We start from the raw sequence: 19,455 nt of genomic DNA on the forward strand, positions 1-19,455 counted from the left end.
ACAGTCCACAATGTCTGCTTTTACCCTTACAAGCCTGGGACAGTGGGTGGGACGGAATGACTCGACAAAACTCTTATGTGGGAGACTTGTTAGGAATGTTTATTTCCACTTACCGCATCACACGTCTCGAAAGTCCCTGCTTTTTTAAAAAATATAGCTGCAGAGGTGGAAAAGCTGCGTCCATTAAGGCTGTGAGTCAGCAATGGGGAGGACAGGCCCCCGACCAGACAAAGCTGCGAGACAAAGAGCTGCCAAATAAAGTCCACTTAAGAAGCTGATTCAGTGACTTGATAGTTGACTAGTGACTGCAAGGCTGGGGGACGGCGTTGTGGATGTCTGCAACCTGGAGAACACAACAAATGCAGCAAGTACGGAGACTGTATGACCTTTCCTCTCCAAGAAGGCTAAAACAGGAAGTGTGCTACATTTTTCTGTTCTGTTCTGATGTAGTTTCACGCCGATCTGTCAGATGAGAACATTTCTCCTGCCAAGTCTTAAACTGCTGTGGATTTGTATCGTCTGGTCCTGAATGCTCCTTGATGTTAAACCTCATCTCATCTTTCTTTGTTTCTTGGGTAAACATCTGGAACCGGTGAAGCGTGATGAATGAGCTACACGTGTACCATCCTCGGACTCAAACCGAGGCAAAGATTTGCCATAAATTGACTATGCTAACCGAAAAACATGCTAACTGTTGCGTAAAATTTGCTTATTTAACTAATAATACATAATAATAACTGATAATGGGCGGCACGGTGGAGAAGTGGTTAGCGCGCAGCCATCACAGCTTGGAGATGAGGGTTCAATTCCACCCTCGGCCATCTCTGTGTGGAGTTTGCATGTTCTCCCCGTGCATGCGTGGGTTTTCTCCGGGTACTCCGGTTTCCTCCCACATTCCAAAAACATGCTAGGTTAATTAGCCACTCCAAATTGTCCATAGGTATGAATGTGAGTGTGAATGGTTGTTTGTCTATATGTGCCCTGTGATTGGCTGGCCACCAGTCCAGGGTGTGCCTGATACATGTTTTTATCAGGTGCACCTTTTGGGTGTTAAGTTGCTATGTGATGAATTTAGTGCTGTTGGTAGTGACGACATCATAACTGTCACTGTACACTGGTATATTTGCACATTTACACATTTGGCACCGAGACCTCACAGCTAGGAGACCCGAGTTCAATCCCACAAACTGAGTCTCAAACTCAATTTACTTAGGGGCCACTGGAGCTAGGGTCTGGGTGAGACTGGGCCTCATCAGGTTTTCCAAAAAAAAAAAAAAAATGCATTTATTAAAAACAAAAATTTTTTAAAAACTTCACTACGGTTCCTCAAATATCTTACTTTTTATTTTTCTACACAAAATAAGATGAAAAATAAATAAACAAATCAAGAATAAAGAAAATCAATCAATCAGTAATAAATAAATATAATAAGCCTTCAAGTTATTTCCTTTCAACTTAAATAGCCAAAAACTTACCACTTCCACACGGATAGGGAGGATAACTATTAACAGTTATTTAACCTTTAACATGAACATGAATCAAACGTAATAATTTTTACATGGTACATGATACCATACAGCATTCATATCAAATATTAAACTTTCATATCAAGGCGGGGGCCTCAAACTGGTGTCCTGCGTGCCTCATTTGGCCCGCGGGCCGCATGTTTGAGACCCCTGATTTAAACGCTACATGATGAGCGTTCACCTCCAACGTCAACATTTGAGTGGGATTTTGGGTCAGCGTTGACAAGTGACGAATGTTGTTCCCAGGAACACTTTTATGCCAGGATGCTACACCTGCTCTCTCGTCTTTTATACAAAACACGACACAGTCTCCGGCACAGTTTCGGCTCCAAACCTCGAATTTGATTTTAGGCTACAAAACACCTTCAGCCCGGCGAAGAGTGTAAACAAGATCTCGAGTGAAGACGTTAATGCGGGACAGATAATGGTAAAAGTCTCTGGAATTTTAATCAAGTTCGGAGCGTCGTCTTAAATAAATGATGGGTCACCTTTCTGTCAGACGAGTGTCGGCAAAGAAAACACAGACGGTGACGTGTGTTGGCGAGGAATGACAAAGTCATCCATGAGAGCAATTTGTCCGAGAGTCTGGCATCATCTCACACACAGCTGAATGCAGCCATTATTCAAAGTGGCAAATGCCGACGCGGGACTAGAATAGCACTCAGTAATGTTATTTAGACTTTTATGTTTCTTCTGTGAGTTGGTGAGACACAGTGAAGAAGTCCAGAAGTGCACTTAAATCTTGGCAGAGGTAGCAAAGAAGTCATGGTGGAACTACCACCAAACAGGTTCTGGCTTTTAAAAGATGAAGAACCGCAGCCAGAAGGTCACCGTGCCTTTTGTTGTGTCATTTCAGTGGCTGATCGGCGATCGGGACAGCAACTGTGGCGTCGTCTGCACGCGACCGCAAGCCAAGCCGGTGTGCGGCTCGGATGGGCGGAGCTACGAGAACGGATGCGAACTGCAGAGGGCACGCTGCAAAGACAAGACGCTGACGCTGGCGCACCGCGGGCGCTGTCGAGGTGCGGGCATTGCAATGATTATTCCCATGCCAAAACCCAGGAGGCGCACGCAAAAATGTCTGATTTCGTGGGAGCTTTTTTTGCTAAATTTTGTTAAATAACAATAACATGTGATTTTATGCATTTGTTATTAAAGTTTTTAGTGCTTTTTTGAACATCGATCCCCTCAGGATCTCAAGCTCCTTTTTTGAGATGCCTTATTTTTTTGGGGGGGCGGAGGCGTTTATTCAATCAATCAATCAAACTTTATTTGTAGAGCACTTTTCATACATAGAATGTAGCACAAAGTGCTATACATGTTAAAAAAGAGAAAGACAACAACAACACACACACACACACACACACACATAAAAAGTTTGTTTGCCATCTGCGCTGGGGGTTGCCCACAGCCCAGGCCATGATGCCGCAATTCAGGGGGGCCACCACACAACAGGTAGGCAGGGGACCCGCAGCGCTGCAGTAGAGCTCCCAGCCACCCCACGAGAGGAGACACCCCAACCGAGGACAGCCCCTAGCACAAAGAGCCCCCATTGAGGAAACACTGGATATATGGCATAAGAAATATAAAAATATAGAAATAAACATAAAACATTTTTTAAAAAAATGCAATTTTGCATTCTTGCAAAGAATAAGTGACAGTTTCGATAAACAAAGTTTACTTCTGTGTAGATATGATAGAGAATTTTTTTGCAGAGAACCACGTCTGGCAACATAGCACACAAAAAGGTGCAAAATAGACTTTTTTTTTATTTTTATTTTTTCAGGTTGCAGTGATGTGCCATATTCGAAAGTCTGCAATGTTGCAGTAGTATTTCATAACAATGTTATACTTATAACGTTATACTATACCCGCATGTACTAAGTGTCCCTTTGTCACACAATTTCAGGAAGAAGCTGGGTAAAGGTGGATCAGCCACAGGTGGCGCTAGCACCGACACCCCCGTCTATGAGCAGAGACTTGGTGCAAACAGGTAATGTGCCCGACTGGCCAGTAAACCAATCAGAAACCTCCAATTTCAACAACCACAAAATAATCACCAGAGTAAAATTTGAATATAAAGTTGTATTAAAAGTAATTAAAACCAAACCACAAGAACATCCGCTGACTAAAATTGAGTTCCAGATCTTCTTCTGTAAACTGAATACTGAGTAAAAAACAACCATGGAATAACTGAATGAGATGTCATTCCAGACTAGTATCACAGATTGATAGGTCTGGAGTAAAGGTTGCAATTTGGCATCTGCCTTCCCCCGTTTTTCCTCGACAGGCCCGATTATTAGAAAAGCAGCAAACCCATTTCTGGAAAGTAGCAACTTTTTTCTCAACGATTATAGGTGGCTTTGTTCCATAAAGTCATGCATGCGTGAAGGAAAGTCGGGCAAAGGAAACATCTCTGATCTGTGACGGATCTGTTTAGTTGCACACTGACGGGGTCAGGCAGCTCAAGGTCCTCACTGGACCCCATCGTGGCAAAGCCATGTCTTCTTGAACTGATGAAACACAATGACCACGCACATACAGGAGAATGACTCAGCAGGTTGAAGATGACTTGGATGCTGAAGGAGCGAACCTCATCGCCTTCAAGATCAGGTTTAAGGATTCACGTAAACTTTGCATCGTCCCAGCCACCACGACCTCTGGAGCTCCAGCCGGGAGTGAGAACCGTTGCCAAGAGTGGAGGACTGTGGTCATTCTGGTCAACTCTGTCAGGAGTTTGGTGGTGGAATCTTGGACCCGGGACAATGGACGTGAACGATCACAATGCAGTCAGTCTGAAATGGAAGGATTCTCCTGATGAGCTTTCAATGACAACAGGAAGTAGAGAAGTAGGATATGGAAAAGGTCTGCCGTTGCCATCCGGATGTACGGTGATTAAGACTGGGAAAGTACTCCAACAGTCTTTAAGGTTCGGAAGAACCATGTTTCAGGTGGGACGTGACCACCTGAAACATGCGGACACCTTTAGGATCTCAATTCCTCACCACAAAAGTGAGTCCTTGTGGAAGACCTAAGACAGGGGTCTCAAACTCAATTTACCTGGGGGCCACTGGAGCTAGGGTCTGGGTGAGACTTAACCGCATCAGGCTAAAAATAAATAAATAAATAAATAAATAAATGAATGAATAAATAAATATATATATATATATATAATAAAAATATTAATTATATTAAATATTAATAAATATATAATATAATAGTCTTCAATGCTTCTGCTATACCGTCCACTTTTTCAGTGCTTTGGTTCTTTGCAAAAGCTCTGATAAAACATTAAATTATACTAAATTATTATAAATTAATTTTTATTTATTATTAAATAAATGTTTAATGTTGTTTTTTATTTTACAACACAAAATAAGATGGAAAAATAAATAAGCAAATCAAAAAACAAATGAAACAAGTGAAACAAATTAACAAATAATTTTTTATTTATTATTAAATTAGTAAATTAATGTTTAATGTTAATTTTTATTTTTTGACACAAAATAAGATGGAAAAATAAATAAGCAAATCAAAAAACAAATGAAACAAATTAGTTTTTATTTATTATTAAATAAATGTTTCATGTTAATTTTTATTTTTCAACACAAAATAAGATGGAAAAATAAATAAGCAAATCAAAAAACAAATGAAACAAATGAACAAATTAATTTTTATTTATTATTAAATTATTAAATAAATGTTTAATGTTGATTTGTATTTTTTGACACAAAATAAGATGGAAAAATAAATAAGCAAATCAAGAAACAAATGAAACAAATGAACAAATTAATTTTTATTTATTATTAAATTATGAAATAAATGTTTAATGTTGGTTTTTATTTTTTGACACAAAATAGGATGGAAAAATAAATAAGCAAATCAAAAAACAAGTGAAACAAATTAACAAATTATTTTTTATTTTTTATTAAATTATTAAATTAATGTTTAATGTTAATTTTTATTTTTTGACACAAAATAAGATGGAAAAATAAATAAGCAAATCAAAAAGCAAATGAAACAAATGAACAAATTAATTTTTATTTATTATTAAATTATTAAATAAATGTTTCATGTTAATTTTTCGACACAAAATAAGATGGAAAAATAAATAAGCAAATCAAAAAATAAATGAAACAAGTGAAACAAATTAACAAATTAATTGTTATTTATTATTAAATTATCAAATAAATGTTTAATGTTAATTTTTATTTTTCGACACAAAATAAGATGGAAAAATAAATAAGCAAATCAAAAAACAAATGAAACAAATGAACAAATAAATTTTTATTTATTATTAAATTATGAAATAAATGTTTCATGTTAATTTTAATTTTTCAACACAAAATAAGATGGAAAAATAAATAAGCAAATCAAAAAACAAATTAAACAAATTAAACTTTCATATCCAGGCGGGGGCCTCAAACTAGCGGCCCGCGGGCCGTGAGTTTGAGACCCCTGACCTAAGAGAAAGGTTGTGATGGCAAGGTTTCTATGGCTGTCCTCCCAACAGATGTGGGTCAGTCCAAGTGTCGCGTTGAGAGGAACCAGGCTTTGGAGCAGGCGAGGAGGCCTCAGGAGTCCATGTTTATCCCAGAGTGCAACGAGGACGGGTCCTTTGCGCAGGTCTGCGATGAAAGATTCACTGACATTATCCTGACTAAATCTTCTACAGATTGCAACACTTTGGTTTGTGTACTGGTCTAGGTGCAGTGTCACACTCTGACAGGCTACTGCTGGTGCGTCACCAACGATGGGAAGCCGGTGAGCGGCTCGTCGGTGCACAACAGGACTCCGGTGTGTTCAGGTACTGCACGACAAAAGGCAGCCCGTGCTGAAAGGCTCACATTTGCTATGAACAAAAAACAAAGCAACGAGTTTTGCGGATGCATCAATAATGACTAGCCTAGTTATCACTGTCCACTTCATAGGAGCAGATCCTTTCACATGTTCAAGGATACCATCTTTATCCTTGGTGATGGTCGCAAAAGTCTGCTTAGACCTAGCATGTCACCAATGTTGTTGATCATTTCTCTGCTTTCTGAACGTTTTAGGATGGTTAAGTTCACTTTTCACCTTCCTTTTCTTTGATGCATAGAAAAGTAGAAAACACAATGGAGGTGTCGCTCAGTGTAGAGACATGCAAATACTGAAATTATTCCACGTATTCTTCCTCCGCATATACATAAGTCATTTTCTTTTTATACAGTGTTATATTATAATGCCAAATAAGCCCCTCTACCTGCCCACACGCACAACCAAAACTTTAAATTATTGTTATTTATTCTAAATTATTTGTACAAATTACTGTTTACACTGTACATTGTTCTTATTTGATGTAATCTATTTATTCTTTACATTATTTTTATTTGTTATTTTTTGTTTTATTTTTTATGCTTTTAATGTTTACTTTTTTATTTATATATTTTTTGTTTTTTATTTTTTTTTAATTATTTTTATTTTTATTTTTATTTTTATTTTTATTTTTATTTTTATTTTTATTTTTATTTTTATTTTTATTTTTATTTTTATTTTTATTTTTATTTTTATTTTTATTTTTATTTTTATTTTTATTTTTATTTTTATTTTTATTTATTTATTTATTTCTATTTTTTCTATTTTTATTATTATTATTTATTTTTTTATTTGTCATTTTTTATTATTTTATTTGTCATTTTTTATAATTTTATTTAATTTATGTAATTTAAAAATATATATTTTTCTAATTTTTGATTTTTGATTTTTGATTTTTGATTTTTGATTTTTGATTTTTGATTTTTGATTTTTGATTTTTGTTTTTAATTTTTAATTTTTAATTTTTAATTTTTAAATTTTTTTTTTTAATTTTTAATTTTTAAATTTTTTTTTTTAATTTTTAATTTTTAATTTTTTTTTTTATTTTTTTTTATTTTTACACGGGAGCCAGGTAACGGCATTTTGTTGGCAATTTCACTGCTGTGTTACTGTGCAATGACTATAGAAAGTCTATATAATATCATCATATCATATCATATCATATCATATCATATCATATCATATCATATCATATCATTTATGGTGAACCTGATTCATAGCTACCCCGGTTCCTTTCAGGAAGAACCATCCAGAATTCCAACAAACTATTCCAAGAAGAGTTTTCCGCAACCATGACTCTTTGTAACACAAAAAGTCGTAAAAAGGAGGACTGCCTGTAAATGAAAGAACATTCCCAAAGCTTGACTCCAAGTGGAGCAAGATGGAAGTCGACGGTTCCAACGTCTGGTCTGGTCTGGTCAGTGTTAGCGCACGTGTTCCAGCAGGTGCACGGCCAATTAAAAGGCTAATGGTGACCCATCTAAACCCCCATCTGGTCCCCCCAACAGTTTAACTGCTCACAGCAGGCCTGGGGAGACGGTAGAAAGGCTTAGTGTTGTCAGCTTGGAACACTTGATGATAATAACTGTGCTGTGTACGCATAACGATCTTTACAACTCAATTCAAGGCAACTGAATTCAAATGGAATTGAAATGAATTCAAAACGGTGCTACTTCAGAAGTTCCATCTTGGTGTATGACATCCCCAGTCATATGAGACTTCATGAAAAATAACTCAATATATATAAATACTCCTCAATATGATGACCCAATGAAAAAGAATGACATCCAGGACCTTTTCTTCACTTTGAAAATTAAAAAACACGACGTGATAAGAGGGCATGTCCTGGGAAAAGAGGATGTTTGGTCACCTATATTACTGTTGTTATGTACTGTGTGTGTTTGTGTGTATGACTGCCCAATGACAACAATGCAGCACTGCTAGATGTCTTTGTGACTGACTAGTAACTCCTGCTGTTACTAAGTGACTGACTGCTTTTTCCTTGTGTGCAAGCTGCTTATGGCTGGCTGGAAAAGTCACGACGCATGTCCAGTACACTTGGAAAGGTTCTCGGTTCGATACCGAGTGGGAATAGTTTCGAAGTTTACGACTCGGGCCGGACAACCGCAACAGTTTACTCTCCTGTTGAGCATGAGTTCAACGTATATTTAAATGCTTAATTAGTCGGTTGCTAATCTTGAGCCTGTCTATGGGATTTCACATATAAATTAGCATCGAGCTAACATACATATTTGCTGAATTTTGTTGACGTTCAGTGTCAAAGAGAATATACCAAAGAGAAAAATAAAGAAGATAAAGACTAGGATGGGGCGGCATGGTGGTCTAGTGGTTAGCGCGCAGACCTCACAGCTAGGAGACCAGGGTTCAATTCCACCCTCGGCTATCTCTGCGTGGAGTTTGCATGTTCTCCCCGTGCATGCGTGGGTTTCCTCCCACATTCCAAAAACATGCTAGGTTAATTAGCCACTCTAAATTGTCCATAGGTATGAATGTGAGTGTGAATGGTTGTTTGGCCACCAGTCCAGGGTGTACCATGCCTCTTGCCCGAAGACAGCTGGGATAGGCTCCAGCACCCCCGCGATCCTCGTGAGGAAAAAGCGGTAGAAAATGAATGAATGAATGAATGAATGAAATTAGCATCGAGCTAACATACATATTTGCTGAATTTTGTTGACGTTCAGTGTCAAAGAGAATATGCCAAAGAGAAAAATAAAGAAGATAAAGACTAGGGTGGGCGGCATGGTGGTCTAGTGGTTAGCGCGCAGACCTCACAGCTAAGAGACCAGGGTTCAATTCCACACTCGGCCATCTCTGTGTGGAGTTTGCATGTTCGCCCACATTCCAAAAACATGCTAGGTTAATTAGCCACTCCAAATTGTCCATAGGTATGAATGTGAGTGTGAATGGTTGTTTGGCCACCAGTCCAGGGTGTACCCCGCCTCTCGCCCGAAGACAGCTGGGATAGGCTCCAGCACCCCCGCGATCCTCATGAGGAAAAAGCGGTAGAAAATGAATGAATGAATGAAATTAGCATCGAGCTAACATACATATTTGCTGAATTTTGTTGACGTTCAGCGTCAAAGAGAATATACCAAAGAGAAAAATAAAGAAGATAAAGACTAGGGTGGGCGGCATGGTGGTCTAGTGGTTAGCGCGCAGACCTCACAGCTAGGAGACCAGGGTTCAATTCCACCCTCGGCCATCTCTGTGTGGAGTTTGCATGTTCGCCCACATTCCAAAAACATGCTAGGTTAATTAGCCACTCCAAATTGTCCATAGGTATGAATGTGAGTGTAAATGGTTGTTTGGCCACCCGTCCAGGGTGTACCCCGCCTCTCGCCCGAAGACAGCTGGGATAGGCTCCAGCACCCCCGCGATCCTCATGAGGAAGAAGCGGTAGAAAATGAATGAATGAATGAATGAAGACTAGGATGAGCAGAAAGTAGAAGTTCAGCTTTATTTTGTTCTCTGATTGGAAGCTCGCTGCTCAACCTGCTCAACTTGGCTTTAAACCAAAACCAGCGAAGCTGTCCTTGTCCATATTCTACCCGCGCTCACCTTCGTCGACACGCAATCAATCATGTCGCATACATTTGCAGGAAACTTCCATGAATTTATGGGAACTCATGCCGGGACGAGTGGATTGACAGGTAGTACATTCCCCTCCCCCTCGTGTCACCTTTTTCTTTCTTCTGATTGGTCTGGATCCTGTTCTCTACACCCGAATGCACCATGCACCACCCCCCCCCCCTGCATGCAGCACACTGCCAGTGCTCAACCTACAGTGCATCCGGAAAGTATTCACAGCGCTTCACTTTTTCTACATTTTGTCATGTTACAGCCTCATTCCAAACTGAATTAAATTAATCTCTTACCTCAAAATTCTACACAAAATACTCCATTATGACAATGTGAAAAAAGTTTTTTTTGACATGTTTTGAATTTATTAAAAATAGAAAACAAAAAAATCCCATTTACATAAGTATTCACAGCCTTTGCTTAATACTTTGTTGATCCACCTTTGGCAGCAGTTTTGCCCATTCAAGCTCAAGCTCCATCAGGTTGGATGGGAGACGTCTGTGCACAGCCATTTTCAGATCTCTCCAGAGAGGGATTCGATCGGATTCAAGTCTGGACTCTGGCTGGGCCACTCCAGGACATTCACGGAGTGGTTCTGAAGCCAATCCTTTGAGATCTTGGCTGTGTGCTAATGTCTACTGTCTATATGGTCAAGGTACATGACCAGTCTACTAAGGTCAAGAGCGCTCTGGAGCAGGTTTTCATCCAGGATATCTCTATATATTGCTGCATTCATTTTTCCTTCTATGCTGACTAGTCTGCCAGTTCCTGCTGCTGAAAAACATCCCCACAGCATGATGCTGCCACCACCATGCTTCACTGTAGGGATGGTATTGGCCTGGTGATGAGCAGTGCCTGGTTTCCTCCAAACATGGCGCCTGGCATTCACACCAAAGAGTTCAATCTTTGTCTCATCAGACCAGAGAATTTTCTTTCTCATGGTCTGAGAGTCATTCAGGTGCTTTTTGGCAAATTCCAGACGGGCTGCCATGTTCCTTTTACTAAGGAGTGGCTTTCGTCTGGCCACTCTACCATACAGGCCTGATTGGTGGATTGCTGCAGAGATGGTTGTCCTTCTGGAAGGCTCTCCTCTCTCCACAGAGGAACGCTGGAGCTCTGACAGAGTGACCATCGGGGCCTTGGTCACCTCCCTGACTAAGGCCCTTCTTCCCCGATCGCTCAGTTTAGAAGGCCGGCCAGCTCTAGGAAGAGTCCTGGTGGTTCCAAACGTCTTCCATTTACGAATAATGGAGGCCACTGTGCTCATTGGGACCTTCAAAGCAGCAGAAATGTTTCTGTATCCTTCCCCAGATTTGTGCCTCAAGACAATCCTGTCTCGCAGGTCTACAGACAGTTCTTTTGACTTCATGCTTGGTGTCAACTGTGGGACCTTATATAGACAGTTATTATATTTCCAAATCATGTCCAATCAACTGAATTTACTGCAGGTGGACTCCAATTAAGCTGTAGAAAGATCTCAAGGATGATCAGTGGAAAAAAGATGCACAAGAGCTCCATTTTGAGCTTCATGGCAAAGGCTGTGAATACTTATGTAAATGTGATTTTTTTTGTTTTCTATTTTTAATAAATTCAAAACATGTCAAAAAAAAACTTTTTTCACATTGTCATAATGGAGTATTTTGTGTAGAATTTTGAGGTAAGAGATTAAATTAATACAATTTGGAATGAGGCTGTAATATGACAAAATGTGGGAAAAGTGAAGCGCTGTGAATACTTTCCGGATGCACTGTAATACTCTGTTTTGCGTCCGGCCTAGTATTTGGCAGCGTGGGACGATCTTCCTAAAGTACTGAGAGAATGTACTCACCATTTCTAACTTGTGATGTCGTTGGGTTTTTGTTCTTGTTCGCTTGTGGCAACTAACGGTGACTTTGACATGACTGGACTCAACATAATTTACAGGCAAATGTGACATTGATTTTTTTTAAGTGCCTTTTGTTGCTGCACTTGGCTACCTTGTTTGTGTTTCGCTTGGTAGGGTCGGTGACCGACAAGCCGCCCGGGCAGCCAAGCTCCGGTAGAAAAGGTGAGTTGAGCTCTGTTGTATGTAAAAAAAAAAAAAAAAGCATGAGAGCGTAGATGTACTCCTTTAAAGAAAGAAAATACTACGATTTCCTAGTCTTGGTGTGGTACTGCCTTCCAAATGACTTGCAACAAAATGCTCCATGAAGCTTAAACTATAATTATGCTAAGTGTATTAGCAACTTAGCTCACTTGTGTCAGTTTTTAATATCTCACTTGATCTAAGGAGCTACTAGTTATTTTAGAATCTGTCAACTAAATCCAATCCAGGTTCTCTGTGCTTTGCTTTTTGACTCAATTACTTCCTAAAGGAACGTTCCGGATGCTCCCAAGCTGCACGTGGGTGAGTATTGCGAGGTTAGCGGAACTCCATGTTACGTAAGATGCATCCCATCGTCTCCACTTCTCCATCGTGACCTTGAGTTTTATCCAACTGATCAGTCGAGGCGGCGGTAACAGACTTTGCTTCAAATACGTTTGCAGTCGTGAGGGTTGCGTTTAAGAACCAAAAAATAGTTGCTATTTCTCCGGAATATTAAAAGTCCGGATGTAAAGCAGTGATTTTCAACCACTGTGCCGCGGCACATTAGTGTACCTTGTGAAACCGTCAGGTGTGCCGTGAGGAATTATCCAATATCACTTAGCCACGTATACATGGACCCAAATATTCCAATTCACTTTGGTTTATTTGCTCAAACGGAAAGAATTGAACAGGGATGGAATATTCCTTTAACCAATCCGATTGAGGTATCTTGTACCCGCTTAAACGGAAAGTTGTCAGGGTGCCTTCTTCTTCTTCTTCTGTTGTTTATTGGCGGTTGGTAAGCAGCTTTCGTGTGCATTAGCGCCATCTGTGGAACAGAATCTAAACCCTTCTATACTTTATTCACAAGTCCAGTTTTATTAAAAAAGAAAATATATATCTATATAAAACATGTCCTGAGTTGAATTATAAAATATTAGCAAGATTGAATTTGATCCTTTCCTGGTTAAATTTATCATATCGCATGCTCAGATATGACGTAACACGCAGATCCAGACGTTCTTCACTTTTAAAAATGGACGCCAGCAATCGGCACTGGACTGCTACGGAAAGTTTGTTTTTGATCCAAACTAAATTCCAAGACTGGACAAACAAAAAACTGGCAATACGGAGTTATTCCGACAAGTGGAAGAATAACTCAGGGAAGTCGGTATCACGTGATTTACGTTTTACTGGGCATGCCCTATTGACTATTCTGGTTGATTTTCACGCCGCATGTAGACAAGATATTGGAATATTCCTTTCCATGGATACCATTGTTTCCCGAAAGGTGATTGGGAAAGAGAAAAAGTGGTGATGTAAAAACATGGCTACTGTGGAGTGTCTGTGGTGTAAAGACTGGCATAGCAATGTAATGTAACACCTGCCTTGTTCCTCCTATAGACTTATTGATGCACGTGTGAGGTCGTGGTGACATTTTGGAACATTTTTGGTTAGTGGTGTGCCACAAGATTTTTCCAATGAAAAAAAACATGCCGTGGCTCAAAAAAGGTTGAAAAACACTGCCCTAAAGCACCAAATTTGATAAAAATCTATGGAAGCGAGGTGCTCACTTGTTTCGTCGTCTTCAGCCAGGTATTGGCGATACTCATTGGATACTTTCTGCAAATGCAGTCGTCCTTCCGCACATTCCAATTCAAATTTCCCAGCTCCACTCAATCATAGATTAAAATTGTATATTAATAAATAATGCAGTTTCAAGCATCAAAAAGATAAATGACCTAAAACACAAACACAAGGGATTCAGAAGACGCATTCAAAGACATCATGGATGCTATGTAGTATTCTGCACTGGTCAATAGATGTCATGCTTAACATGCTTTTATTACAGGATGGAAATGTCTCACAACCGAGGCACAATAATAACAGCATAATAGTCTTAATTATAATCAACATAATAATAAAGCTAATGTAATCCACTCAGATCTCAACCATTTATGTCACTTCCTGTCCTGGAACACATTAACAGCAACACATGAGCACAAGTCTCATTTATGTCTTAAATGGCTTGAGTGATATGAGCTCAAATGTGACTATAGGGGTGTTATTTCATGTCAAGAGAGCTCTAATACTGTAAAAAAAAACATATTTAGAAAGTCTTAAACTGGTTTCTTATGCTCTCTCTAAGAAAAAGGGTAGCTCACATAGCTATGCTAGACATTGTACCGGGTACATGATACCATATTGAATTTGAACCCCCAATTTGAGGTTCAATGTGAACCCCTTAAATAAATGGGTATTACCCAACACAAACAGGACACATGCAGCCTGGGCCTTCAGTGGGGACTTCCATCCATCCATCCAATCATCTCACTAGGGTTGGGGGTATGCTGGAGTCTATCCCAGCTGACTGGGAAGGCGGGGTACACCCTGAACTGGGGACTTCAATGGGGACTTACAAAAACACAATCCAACAACCCAAATGGGGATTCCATTCCATTCTCCCCCTGCTTGTCCGGATCCAAGTAGGGCGGGGCAACAGTCTCAGTCTTCCCAGTGTCCAGCCACCTCCTCCAGCGCTACCGGGAGGACGCCATGGCGTTCCCCGGTCGGCTGTGAGAGATAATAACTTTGCATCTTAAACTGTCTAAAGTCCAGCATCAAGGATCGTTTTTAGACAACACACTTCCAAAACACCACCGTGGGACCTTCATACTTGGAATTGTCCATAAATCCAAAACTAGGATTAAGGGAAGCTCCCAATGTGGACTAACATTTAATCCCCAAGCCACAAACACTGGCTCCAATAAGAGAAGATTATCACCCTTGGGAAGAGTGGGTGGTCCTTGATCAACACATCGTTCTTCTAAGGGTACAGGTGGTGGCTTGTCATACTTTGGTGTGTGTGCGTGTGTGTGTGTGTGTGGGGGGGGGGTGCTTGTGGGTTCTTACAAGAGCCTGTGCTAATGTGAAGCTGTTTCATGTCAGTGTGAGATTAATTTAACGACGTGTGTGTGGTGTGTGTGCGTGTGTGTGGGTCCCAGAACAATCAAGAAGATGTGGGTGGTCATGCTTTGTGCTTGTATTCTTCAATGTGTGTGTGTGTGTGTGTGTGTTTTGTGTGTGTCCTGGCCGGGCCATGTGCAAATCCCAACCATTCAACAGTTCTGGAGAGTAGATTGTATTAACCTCAATAATGGTAGTCTCTTTCCGTTTCTTTCTCACTCTCAATCCAGATGATGGCTCCAAGCCCACGCCCACCCTGGAGACCCACGTCCCACTGGTAGGGGATGGTAAGCGTCACACCGCAAACACGGTTCAAAACCAAAGCTGTAATTCATCAAAAGGGCTCCCATCGCTGAGTCCACTGGTTCAGAAGTTCAAATGAACACTTCCAGAGCCGTGAGACCAAAACAACGGTAATCGGCAGGACTTTGTGTCCGTGTGTCATTGCAGAGATAACTGCTCCCACCCTGTGGATCAAACAGTTGGTCTACAAGGAGAACAAGCAGAACAGCTCCACCTCCAGGAAGCAAGGTAAGCTCACGGACGCTGCTAATCGTCCACTTTGTAAATACATATAGACAAACAACCATTCACACTCACATTCATACCTATGGACAATTTGGAGTGGCTAATTAACCTAGCATGTTTTTGGAATGTGGGCGGAAACCGGAGTACGCGGAGAAAACCCATGCTAACTCTACGCAGAGAGGATGCAATTAGAGTAGAAACCGTAGTAGGATCCCTGCTTACTCTTTAAATAACAGCTACTGCTAAATGTTGTTTTCATACATTAGTAGCTAAACTTTGCCAAAATATGTGATTTTAGTAAGGCCGACCTGTCACGTGACTCTCCCCAAAGACACGATGAGCCTACGGCACACCACCTTCCTGTTTTGCCATGAGTTATTTTTTGAATTCCGTCATATAGGAAGCAACCGTGTTTTCTTTCGTATTCCAACTATCGTTACATACAATATGTGATTTTAGTAAGGCCGACCCGTCACGTGACTCTCCCCAAAGACACGACGAGACTACGGCACACCACCTTCCTGTTTTGCCATGAGTTATTTTTTGAATTCCGTCATATACGAAGCAACCGTGTTTTCTTTCGTATTCCAACTATCGTTACATAAAATATGTGATTTTAGTAAGGCCGACCCGTCACGTGACTCTCCCCAAAGACACGATGAGGCTACGGCACACCACCTTCCTGTTTTGCCATGAGTTATTTTTTGAATTCCGTCATATAGGAAGCAACCGTGTTTTCTTTCGTATTCCAACTATCGTTACATAAAATATGTGATTTTAGTAAGGCCGACCCGTCACGTGGCTCTCCCCAAAGACACGATGAGGCTACGGCACACCACCTTCCTGTTTTGCCATGAGTTATTTTTTGAATTCCGTCATATAGGAAGCAACCGTGTTTTCTTTCGTATTCCAACTATCGTTACATAAAATATGTGATTTTAGTAAGGCCGACCCGTCACGTGACTCTCCCCAAAGACAAGGGTGGAATCGAACCCTGGTCCTCCTAGCTGTGAGGTCTGCGCGCTAACCACTCCCCCACCGTGCCGCCAACTTGATCTTTTTTTCTCATCTTTGCCGTTTTTAAAAAAAAAAAAATTGTACATTTTTTTCTTAGTTATGACATTATTTGCGTCATATTTGGACTTTATTCTCACTACATTATCATGTTGCCGAGTAATCTTTCTCATAATTAGCACATCTTTATTCTTTAGTATTTAAACTTTATGCAACTTTATTGGAACTTTCTTCCAATATATAAATAGAAATTTATATAAATTAAACAGACACAAACAAATCCATCATCATGACATTTTTGCTGGTTGAGAAAATTAGCAGGAAAAGTGAGGCGATGTGCAGTATTGCAGTATTGCAGTATTGCAGTATTAGTATAAGAAGTGGAGGCCCTCATTATAGCCAGCCACCTTTAGCAGCGCCACAAAGCACCAGTGGGAGCGTTCCTATTTCTAACTTTTCCGGCATTTTAGCAGCAGAGACTTGAAACAATATTGCAGTGATTACGGCACAGCTGAAAGCCATTGGATGTCAGGCAGGCAAGATGATGGGCGGGGGTTAACTCCAGCAAGGAGGCTGTCGGGATGAAGGGAACCGGAGGAGGAGGAGAGGTTAGGGTTCAGGGAAGGTGGGAGGAAGACAGCGATGGCGGGCGTACAATAAAAAAAAAGAGGGGATCTGAGAACTGACGTTTAAAAATTCACTTGGCTCAGGGCCGGAAGGACCAGGGCCAATGTGAGAGGCATAAAAAAAGAGTCTGTTCTCAGAAGAGATGCTTCACATGGTCATCTTTTGTCTATTATACAGCCCCCCCGCACCCCCCCACCACCACCACAAAAAGCAAACAGTTCCATAATGATGTGACTTTGTCCTTATGGCCTCGACTTCCCTTTTTTCCTGATGCTTCGTGGCTCTCGTTGTAGTCCTGTCAAAGGAAGAAAGAGAATGAACAAAAGCAATAAAAAAAAAAATTAAAAAACAGCAACCCAACAGTAGATTAGATTTCATGTCTGTCTGTCCTTTTCCTTTCACACGCACAAAAACTATTTTGTCGGGGAAATCCTAGCGTCTGGCGCCAGCGTAAAGTCCATAGAATAAACAGTACAAAGTCATTTACACATGAAGGAACCTTGGCCAGGACCAGAGTGACAGTACGACACTTGAGTCACCTTTGTTCAAGATGGGAATACGTTTCATTTCATGTACTACGTGCCTATATGTAGTACATATATACTAATAATAGGCCACAACAACAGCATTTATTAACTTTTGTTTTGAAAAGCCGTGGTTCACTGAAGAAATACGAAATGCTCAAATACGTTGACAGCTGATTGATGGATACGATTCTACTCTTTCCTACAATAGACGCAAGGGCAGAGGTGTCCGGGCCGCACTACCCATCCTAGCCATCATACCCATCATACCCATCCTACCCATCCTACCATCCTAGCCATCCTACCCATCATACCCATCCTAGCCATCATACCCATCCTACCATCCTAGCCATCCTACCCATCCTAGCCATCATACCCATCATACCCATCCTACCCATCCTACCCATCCTAGCCATCCTAGTCATCCTACCCATCCTAGCCATCCTAGCCATCAGACCCATCCTAGCCATCCTAGCCATCATACCCATCCTAGCCATCCTACCCATCCTACCCATCCTAGCCATCCTAGTCATCCTACCCATCCTACCATCCTAGCCATCAGACCCATCCTAGCCATCCTAGCCATCCTACCCATCCGAGCCATCATACCCATCCTACCCATCCTACCCATCCTAGCCATCCTAGCCATCCTACCCATCCTAGCCATCCTACCCATCCTATCCATCCTACCCATCCTATCCATCCTACCGATCCTACCCATCCTAGCCATCCTGGCTATCCTACCCATCCTATCCATCCTACCCATCCTATCCATCCTACCCATCCATTCCATCCAAGCCATCCTACCCGTCATACCCATCATACCCGTCCTTGCCATCCTACCCGTCATACCCATCCTATCCATCCTACGCATGCTATCCATCCTACCCATCCATTCCATCCTACCCATCCTACCCATCCTACCCATCCTGGCCATCCAATCCATCCTACCCATCCTACCCATCTTACCCATCCATTCCATCCTACCCATCTAACCCATCCTAGCCATCCTACCCATCCTACCCATCCTACCCATCCTACCCATCCTACCCACCCTATCCATCCTATCCATCCTACCCATCCTACCAATCCTAGCCATCCTACCAATCATACCCATCCTGCCCATCCTATCCATCCATTCCATCCATTCCATCCATTTCATCCATTCCATCCTATCCATCTAACCCATCCTAGCCATCCTACCCGTCATACCCATCATACCCGTCCTAGCCATCCTACCTGTCATACCCATCCTATCCATCCTATCCATCCTATCAATCCTATCCATCCTACCCATCCTATCCATCCTACCAATCCTAGCCATCCTACCCATCCTATCCATCCTACCCATCTTAGCCATCCTACCCATCATACCCATCATACCCATCCTACCCATCCTACCCATCATACCCATCCTACCCATCCTACCCATCCTACCCATCATACCCATCCTACCCATCCTACCCATCATACCCATCCTACCCATCCTACCCATCCTACCCATCCTAGCCATCCTAGCCATCCTACCCATCCTAGCCATCCTACCCATCCTACCCATCCTACCCATCATACCCATCCGACCCATCCTGCCCATCCTACCCATCCTACCCATCCTATCGAGCGATTGAGTTTGACACCCCACATCTTACTGTCAGACATCATTTAAAAAGTCACTTTGGGTAATGCAGGACTTTAGCCAAGACCCCCAACAGGGACTTAACTGTACAGGGGGTCTGTGTTGTTCCTCCCA

At 41.2% G+C, this 19,455-nt stretch overlaps 1 protein-coding gene across 5 annotated transcripts in view; it reads left to right on the top strand.

Moving 5' to 3' along the window:
* smoc1 (SPARC related modular calcium binding 1) overlaps positions 1–19,455 on the top strand; it is a 46,701-nt gene that overhangs the window by 7,500 nt on the left and 19,746 nt on the right. For 2 of the 5 annotated variants that reach the window (XM_078796034.1, XM_058078489.2), the window contains exons 2-9: positions 2,383–2,548; positions 3,436–3,519; positions 6,040–6,152; positions 6,234–6,333; positions 10,001–10,051; positions 11,980–12,027; positions 15,210–15,299; positions 15,463–15,543. In XM_078796034.1, the coding sequence (XP_078652160.1) occupies positions 2,383–2,548; positions 3,436–3,519; positions 6,040–6,152; positions 6,234–6,333; positions 10,001–10,051; positions 11,980–12,027; positions 15,210–15,299; positions 15,463–15,543 (733 nt within the window). The remainder of the gene's footprint in view (positions 1–2,382; positions 2,549–3,435; positions 3,520–6,039; positions 6,153–6,233; positions 6,334–10,000; positions 10,052–11,979; positions 12,028–15,209; positions 15,300–15,462; positions 15,544–19,455) is intronic. The other 3 variants (XM_078796035.1, XM_078796036.1, XM_078796037.1) reach the window with 3 other exon arrangements.

This window comes from Doryrhamphus excisus, linkage group LG14 (genome assembly GCF_037039965.1).
Source record: "Doryrhamphus excisus strain RoL-2023G ecotype Guam linkage group LG14, RoL_Dexc_Guam_v1.1, whole genome shotgun sequence".
NCBI classification, from domain to species: domain Eukaryota; kingdom Metazoa; phylum Chordata; class Actinopteri; order Syngnathiformes; family Syngnathidae; genus Doryrhamphus; species Doryrhamphus excisus.